Genomic DNA, 9,303 nt, shown 5'->3' on the forward strand with positions numbered 1-9,303 from the left:
ACCCCCCCCCCCCCCCGCTTGCCTTATTTTTTCCCTCTCTTCCATCCTTATTTATTTATTTCCATCAGCCTTATCTTTGTTGTTGTTTCAGTTGACTGTGCGCTGAGCAACAGCACTCATTTGCCCACCGATCTTCGTCCTTTGAACTCAGCATCGCAGGGCAAAGCCGACTGTCGGGGGCAGCGGGATCATCTTTGATGATCTGTTTATTGTCCGGCTCCAATTTGCAGGGGTTCACAATATAATATCTATTCCAGCATGCATAACACGAAGGATCAGTCATGGGTAAAGGACAACGGCAAAGAATATTGTTTGGGTTTAGATTATAAAGCTGGCACATAAACAGTGTAGAGCAGAGCTGGAACTTCCTCAGTTACTTTTATACTGCCAAGATTTCTGTTTGAGAATTCTTTTTTATCCTCTTCTATATTTGCCCATATATCTTCTTAAAGAAACAATACATTCAATGCATACTCAGTGTATGCAGAAATGTAATCTTTTAGCAGCTGTGCCTATACATTTGTCAACTCTGAATAGCTCTGTTTTTTTCTTTTTGAATATCCTTGATGAAGGAAGGCCCTGAACATTTCGGTGTGCTCTAGGGTTAGATGGCCTTCCTATTGTTTATCAGCGTGTGTCTCTCTACCGCAAGGTCTTGTCTTTTCTTTTCCTCTCCTCTTCTCTGCAGTGAACCTTGTAATGGAAGTCCGGAGGCATTGCAACGCCATACAGTTGACAAAAGCCAGGCTTGAAGCTGAAGAGAGGGTACAACCTTTAACATGGGAATGTCTTATCCATTTAGGGGCAACAATTAACTTTGCAACCTTGTGCAGTAGTTTAAAAGGCCTCCTCAGCAGCTGTGCTGTGTGATTTCACAGTGTCATACTGAAAAGACCACAAAAAAAACCCATTATTATTACTCTTTTGTTTGGTCTATTATCCCTAATATGTTTCCTTGGGCTATTTACAACCTTTTGTCAGACATCTACAAATGCAAGGCAGCTTGTGCAGTGCAGACGATTGCATGTATCTTGCCTCTCCCACTGCGTTCTTGTCACCTGTCACAGCCATTGTTTAATACCAACCAGCTCAGTGAATCAGTAGTAATTGCTGCTGCTGAATGCCTCTAAAGTATGACTTTCTTCTCATTGTATGCCACCAACAGTAACATCTATGCACTGCTGCCTGGAGGCAAGTTCCTGAGATATTAGTTCTCCACTCTCAGAACTGTTAGTCACACTGACAGACACCTGAGGCGATATAAAATGTCCCTCAAAGCCATGAAAGAGGGAGACGGGCTACTTCTCTTCTTCAAAACCTCTGAGTGAGGAGCAAAGGGATGCAGAAGGGAGGGGAAAGTAACTTTCTAAAGCTGCACTTAAACCCCTTCGCATATGGGGGCCATACCTTGGAGTAGACATGAAGGGGGAACCCATATAGCTACAAGGCCCAGTATCATAAATAACACAAGACTTCTCCTCTCCTGTCTCCGTCTCCTCCAGTTCACTGCTGGAGTGTTTCATATGGTAACTAGGTGTTCACTGTGTGGCCACATTGTTGCCCATCTTTCAAGTGGCTCAGAGGAGGAAACCTTGAGGTAGGGGAAGAGAAGGAATTTTTGATGAAAAAATGCATTATTCTGTTCTTTTTCCAGTCTCCATCCCCCCTTTCTCTGCCACTCACTGTGGGAGTGGAGTATTTATTACATAAACGGTAAAAAGAGGAGAGGAGAACTCGGCTGGAGGAAGAGGTAGTAATAGAGAGTAAGAAAGCTACAGGCTCTTTCACCTGTCAGGTTAAAAATGTGGGTTAGATGAGGGAATGAACACTTCTTTCTCCTCCACACACCTACAGAGAATTATGTGGCTATGCAGAGGATGTATATTGTAGATGCCCTCTCTGTGCAATTTAATCAGTGTCAATTATATCTCAGTATTGATCCAATAGAACTTTAACAATACCTGCCATAAAGTGAAAATGATGCATATATTAAAGGAGAAACTCTTTTTTTAACCTGCTAGGATTTCTTAACACAGTACAAATGAGGCACCACATTTTTTCCTGAGCTTGCCGTCTGTACCTATCGAGCTAATAAGCACTTTCTAATACTGTCTTGTCTTTATTGATGGGTAATAAATCATTCATAAATACTTTAAAGATCAGTAATAAGCAATTAATTAGGACAATTCTTGGGTTGGGACTAGCCAGCTGCACACTTGTTGGGTTATTATTGAGTGAGTAAAACAATAATAAAGCCGTCTTTCACACAAGTCTGGAGATGTTAATGGATCGGTTTTGTTTTTTTCCATAGTGGAAGAGATTGAATTATACATTGGAGGGGAATTCCTAATACATTTAAGAGAGAGTGCGAAAGATAAGTGTACACCATATACACCAATCAAATTTCACAGCCTGGCAACCTAAAACTTGTCCTTACAAATGGCTTATTACTAATCTATAAAGCAGTCATGAATGAGCTATTAAACATTCATAAAGCCATTAACGATACATAACCCCTTAGAGCATGCCTTTTTAGAAAGGGTTCCCCCCCCCCCCAAAAAATGCTTTTCTGCGTACCAGTAGCTTGGCTCTCCAGCATCACCCTGCATCTCTGTACATGAGGATGATCTAGAATCCCAAGAATCCCAACCAAGTAAATTATTCAGCCGCTCCCATTATTTCCATAATTGCCAGCATTGTAGTGGTGTTTGTAATGTCATTAATAACAGACGTTGGCGTATAATACGCTTAATGTTATTTATCTGTTGGCAGATAGCTTGATGCTGCTAATCCTCATTCATTTGCTGTGGATCAATGCAAATCCGCTAGCGTGAGTGAAATCCCCTCCCCCTCTCAGAGCCGATGGTTCCTAATGTATTTTCCCACCATTAACCAGCCATAATCCCTGCTAATCATCACTAATCCACATCTCCTGTGTGTGACGATACTTCCATGATGAAGGAGGCATCAGTGTTCACGAGCACCCGGGCACTGCTGAGGCAGGAGCTCCTCTGCGAGTGCTGCCGAGGGCCCACTCAGTGTAGGAGAGCAGACTGCTGAGAGGGAAAGAGGATAGGAGGACAGGGTGAACTGTGGCGATTCGTAGGTCAAATAGCTGGGTTTTGCTGTTTTGTGATGAGTTCTGCTCATGTATTATTGATTCATCAGCATAATGGAGGTTGTGTCCCTCCATACAGTACGGAATAAAAATTACATATCATCAAAAAATAACAGTTGGTACCAGTCACCACAATCTCTCTTGTCTGGTCAACTGTGGACTCCTTCTGTTTCCTCATCTATGTTCAGTCTGAAGGCCTCTGTGCTTTGCATCGCGTTTCAAGCCATTTCTACTGGTCACTTAGAGGCCCTCAGTGGTTTGAGTGGTTGTCCTGATTCTAGGAGATGTTTGATGGTGGATCTCTGACTTAGGCACATTTACAACTTATAAAAATGGGACCTGCTTGGCTCACCACAGTGAAGAAGTGACAGATTGAGGACAAGTTAACAAAGGGCACCCAAAGAACTTCACAGAAAAAACAGTTTACCTCTATGTTTTACACCTCAGTCCAAATGAGGTTTAATTATTAGCTTGATATTTGACATGAAAAAGAAAACACAACTTAGTATAAATATAGCTATAAACATCCAGAAAGGTGCAGAATACAGTAACTGAGCAAGTGGAGCTACTCGTTATGCGTGTTTGCTGTGTGTGTTTTACACAAAACATACGCAAAAAGGTGAAATGATGTTGGCAATGATGAATTGTATTAATTTTAATATGATACAGTTGTTTTTGTTATTATTGTTCATTCCTATCAAACTTTGAGGTAGAGTTGTAGGTCGCAGTACAAAGGTGTTACCAGCAGGGGGCGCCTGTGACCCGCTGTTCTCTGCCAATTGGTTTGCTCTTTAATGTTGGCCTCTTCTCCCACAGTTTGACCACCTCAGCCAGGGTAAAGACACTTTTCACTTGTACCAAGGCAACACAAAAGGCCGATTTCGGCAGACTTATATCGTGTCTCAGTTTTAGTTAGGTTTATATTGTGTTACTTATAATTCTTTCAGCGCGTGACAAGGCTGTACCAATGACGCACACAATTTCTTCTTTTCGAAAAATCGTATTAAGCAAAATGAAAGAAAATATTCGTGGATATTGGTTGTCAGAGTTGTCTAAATGGCACAGAAATGAATAACAGTAATATAAATGCCTGTCTCCAAAATCTGACCTCAGTTTTCTTTAGAAAATGAACGCTGCTTCAAACTTTCTATTGCGAGTTCATGATTGATAACGGCACACTTTCAGAGAAAGTAGCTTGATAGAATACAAATGCGCAATTGTTAACTATCTAAAATCCCCTGATAATTAAAATAATGGCCTAAATGTAGACAAATTTATGCTTCTTCAACAAACCTATACTTGAAAATTACAAGCTTTGTGAGTGTAGAATCCCACTCCTCTTTTCACTTCTAACTTCCCATGGTGGTTTTGAAGATTTATAAAGGAAACCGTGAATGTGGTGGAAGGAATTAAAATGTATCAGGCCCTGCAATGAATCTCTCAATGAAGAATTATATCCTAGTCTAATACATATGAATGTAGAAACAATGCGCACTGCCGCTGTGGCCCGCGATTACACGGAAGACAAAAGGGCCAAACTTTGAGACTACATTTAATATATTATTTTGATATTTATTTATGTGCTGAATAACATTCAAATATGTTGCCTGGGAATACAGGCCTGTCTTTACCCTTATTAAACCTTAGGGCCTGCCGTTTTCTCTTATCCTATATGTGTTTTTTTCCTCTCTCTATCTTTGGAAAAGAGGCTGATTTTTTGCCTGCAGGCACCTCTTTCTCAGATCAAAGATTCGTCACAATTCGCCTTTTAAATGCTTGAAACATGACAAGTGATGGTCTATGGTTTATGTAGGGAAAACAGCTCAAACTTCAATATGATTGAAGAAGGCCTATTTTGGCTACTTTGAATAAATAAGTGATCTGGTGATACTGATAATAATAACACTGATAAATAATAATAATAATAATAATAATAATAATGGTAATAATAATAAATAACCACCACTCAATGAAAAGACAATAGTTCCATATTAATATTGCACAATTTAATACTGCGATTATTACACAAAGATGTGAACAACGTCAGAGACTGTGTGGACTTAGCAGGGAATGCCTGAGGTAAAATACTGTTGTCTATTCCCTTTAACAGCACATGTACACAGCTTCTGATTTAAACGACCCCCTGTTACATAACGAATCACTGCTATTAAACTGAACACATGGTGTACTGACCACTTCCCGATGCTCAGCACACTGAACAGCATTAAACTTTATGATCATGTTTATCTTGTTTGCCTGGTGATACTACAATAGACAGCAACAAAGGACGAGTGGTTTGGATCTTAATGAAGACAAAAGACCATTTCTTGTATATATGTTTTATGTAAGTAATAAAATATTACTATAACATAAATATAAATGTGACTTTGCAGTCTACATTTAGCAATCAACATACAACCAATGTAGTAAACAAAAAGAAAAACATACTGAAATCCACTGCAACATAACCATTAACAGAGCTAAACAAAAAGCTCCAAACACGTTTAAGAAATAAATATATATATATAAATGGTCAGATTCATAAATGAAATCATATTAAAATATCTTCTTGGAATTAGTAAGTGTACAAAACTGCCCGGAAAGAAACAAAAACCAAACAATATCTCAGAACAAATACAAGTTTACATATTGGACATATTTACATATCGGAAATAATCCTGGCAACATTTTCTCTAAAATCTTTTTTTATCATTATTATTATTTTTTTCTTGAAAAAAAAAAAAAGTTTCCCTCGTCTGTATTGAATAGCACTGCTGTAGGCTTTTGGACTGGTCCAGCATTGAGAAATGACACACAACGCATGAGATTTTTCAGATTTCCTTTCAGCTCAGAAAAAAAAAAATATATATCGAAAGTTAAGTCCCTTCGTCGCTTACCCTTAAGGAATTATTATTTTCTTTTCTCCGAATCCAGCGTTTTAATATAATACAATGGATATGTGGGACAAAGGAAAAACGGTGTGGTTGTAACCAGATTAAAACGTCTTAAAACACAGAGGAACAAAAAATAATGTACAGGCGTGATATTCCGACATGGGGCACTGAAGTTACCTGAGTTATTATTACTTTTCATTTCGTATTTGACCAATCTCTCTTGAAATGTTTGGGATACAACAGGATAACAGGCAGTAAGCAGTGTGAGCTGACAGCGCTCTGTGGTGATAACCAGGAACCTGTAAACATGGGATTTATTGTGTTTAAACCTATGGAGATTAGCTCCACTCACAATTTTATTTAACAAATATAAAATTGCAATAATAATATCAACGAAAGAATAAGTGCTACATGCAAAGAAAACAATAATTGGAAAACAATCAATCCCCCCTCACAATAAAAGAAAATGCGTTTTTAGAATTGCCCCTTTAGCGTCTGGTGCTGTTTGCAAATTTCGACGTGGTCAGCTGCAAAGCTTTAAATATCTTTTTTAAGGCATGCAGACAGGACTTAGGCATCCTGTTGCATTGGACATTTTCTGAAATGTATCTGACCCTAATTATGAGTGTTTTCGGGTGCCATAATTTCCATCACTTTTCCACCATCAACTCCCACTGAGTAAACATAAAAAAATTAGAGGCTGCTCTGATGAGTTACAGTACCTATATAGCAAATAATGAAAGAAATCATAGACAGTCTGCAGAAAGAGAGACACTGAAGTTAAAGTATTTCCAAACCAAAACATCACACTTAATATAACAAAGAAAGTATACACTAATATTCAGAAATCTGGTTAATCAGTTTTAAGTCTGAAAAAAGCAAAATGTTCATTCAGTGTAGGCTATTCGTCTCCAGTGTTGTTCATTTTCAGGCAACCACCTCATTCTGGTGAGCGCCAACAGTTCATGGTACACCAGGAGGAGATGGCCTCAGTTGCCACATTTAATTACTCCCCATTTGAAACAGCCATGGGATTTCAAATTTACTTTATATGCATGTCTCCTCCATATAATTTTGGTAAATAAAGATCTTTGTTTCACTTTAAATGCGCACAGAATCAGTAATAGCGAACATTTTTTTTTTCTTTTTTCTTGTTTTTTTTTTTCTTAACATTTTCTCTCTTGCCATCTATTTGTTGGACATGACGATCTCCGAATACTAAGGGCAAAACTCATCTGTTCAACTTTTCCATGTCTCTTTTCTCTCAGGAAAACAAAAGCCAAACTTAAATACTGTAAACTCCATAGTCCCTTTCCCTTTTCTATCCCCCCGCGGAAATGCTGGGATTGTTCATGAAAACAGTCACTGCACAGGACTCTGTAGTGTGCGGTGTAGAGGAGGGGTCTCTGCTTGGGAATATACGTCCTCCATATTCGGGTGAGGGACCCCCACTGGTGTCATTCTTTTCTCTTTTTGTCTTCTGTTGCAAAACCAAACACGGACTACCTCTTTTTCCAACTGCAGAGTGCCGGCTAAAGTGCTGATTTCATGAGCAGACGGCTTTGGGCATTTTAAGAAATGATTTTCCAGCGCCCCTTTCACCCCCACTTCAATGGAGGTCCTCTTCTTTCGTTTCCTGCCCTGCGCAGCAATCTTGTCCAAATTGGTGGGACTGCCAGTGTTTGAGTCTGTCTCCTCCAGCCACTTGTTTAGGAGCGGCTTAAGTTTGCACATGTTCTTGAAGCTGAGCTGCAGCGCCTCAAACCTGCAGATTGTGGTTTGAGAAAAGACGTTTCCATACAGGGTGCCCAAGGCCAAGCCCACGTCCGCCTGCGTAAAGCCCAGTTTGATCCTCCGCTGTTTGAACTGCTTGGCGAACTGCTCCAGGTCATCGGAGCTGGGCGCGTCCTCGTCCGAGTGGTCCTGGTGGTGGCTGAACGCCTGCTGGGGCGACTCCATCTGGTTGTCATGACTGCCCGAATCGTCGTGCAGCGGGTCCCGCATGCCATGGTGCAGAGAGCCGGGCTGGGGACTCAGCATTGCGTTGAGGTTTGTGTATCCAGGCTGCGAGTAGACCAGTGACTGGTGGCCGTTGGATGCAGGGGACAGCGGGGATAAGTGGTGGGTCGTGGTGGGAGCCCACGAACCATGGTGGCCACTCTGCGTCTGCTGGTGCACCAGGTGAGATCTGTGGTGGAAGCCGCTGCTCAGATCCTCCCGGGTCGCTTGCACGCTCGCTTTGTGCTCCTGCTGTCCGATGTGGGTGCCGCTGGACCAGTCGGTGTTGGAGGTGGGCAGCCACTGGTGGTGCGTCAGGCTCATCGGGTGTCCCGTGTTGGTAGCCGCAAGCCCTTGCAAGTACTCGTGGTGCATCATTTTTTGCACCTCTCTGTAGGTCGTCCCCTGGTGCATCCTATCCGAATCCGGATGCATGAGCGGGTTAGACGGTAAGGAGTTATTCCTCGGAATATACTGAGCTGTTGTCGCCATGGCTCCTACTTCGAAAACTGACGAGCACTTCGGAGGTCTCCAGGCTTTAGAGCCAAACGCAACAACCTGCTCTGGGAGGTCTTGGTGAAGAGCGAAGACACGCCTCCCTTCCGCTTGTATTGGCTCCTCTCCGATTCAAGCCCACTAGGGACATATTCAATAGGCGCAGGGTTTCAGAGCATGGCACAGCGCATTTTTCGCACAGGACGGATAGAGTTCCGATCTTACATATGTTACAGAAAAACATATGTTCTATTCATTAAATGTCTCTGAGTTTTTACCAGCTCTCCTCTCGTTCCGTATACGTGCGCGCAGATAGCCTCCAGTCTATCTGTTTGATTTTTTTTTATTTATTTCTCCAATTCCCTCCAAGGAAGGTGAACGGGGCTGCAGCAGCGGGGTTTGATTAGTTTTCCCTGAGTTTAGATCGGTTGTTTTGCAAATAACCACGTGGGGGAGTACGGAGATCTTTTTGAAGGGTTGTCCCCCCCCCCCAACAGACACACATGCACTTACAAACACGCACCCGTGCACCTTCATAATAGGTCACTGATGATTATAGCGCTCCTCATTTTAAATAGATTATAAGGCGCGATGCTCCAGCTCTGCAGCCACCCACGCAACGATAGGCGTGTAAATAAGCACTATGTGATGTGTCTGTGAATGCTGCTGTAAATGTGTGACAAATTTGAAAAGCATTTGCTCTATTTCAAAGCCTCCGCGTATGTCATTTATTTGTATTGTCTCGGTAATTTTCAATGTTGTATGATCTCATCATCACCACCCACTTAGTTATGATAG

General features: G+C 41.4%; 1 protein-coding gene across 1 annotated transcript; it reads right to left on the reverse strand.

Moving 5' to 3' along the window:
- Positions 1 to 5,123: 5,123 nt before the first annotated feature.
- pou3f1 (POU class 3 homeobox 1) lies at positions 5,124 to 8,564 on the reverse strand. Its single transcript, XM_035672809.1, has one exon. The coding sequence runs from the start codon at positions 8,500 to 8,502 to the stop codon at positions 7,375 to 7,377; it is 1,128 nt and encodes a 375-aa protein (XP_035528702.1). The 5' UTR covers positions 8,503 to 8,564; the 3' UTR covers positions 5,124 to 7,374.
- Positions 8,565 to 9,303: the final 739 nt, after the last annotated feature.

The sequence above is a fragment of the Morone saxatilis genome, unplaced genomic scaffold (assembly GCF_004916995.1).
Source record: "Morone saxatilis isolate NCDOM2014 unplaced genomic scaffold, NCSU_SB_2.0 Contig24, whole genome shotgun sequence".
Taxonomy (NCBI): domain Eukaryota; kingdom Metazoa; phylum Chordata; class Actinopteri; family Moronidae; genus Morone; species Morone saxatilis.

Excerpts from the sequence above, each read along its gene's own strand:
- pou3f1 (XM_035672809.1), bottom strand. The coding sequence starts at position 8,502 with ATGGCGACAACAGCTCAGTATATTCCGAGGAATAACTCCTTACCGTCT.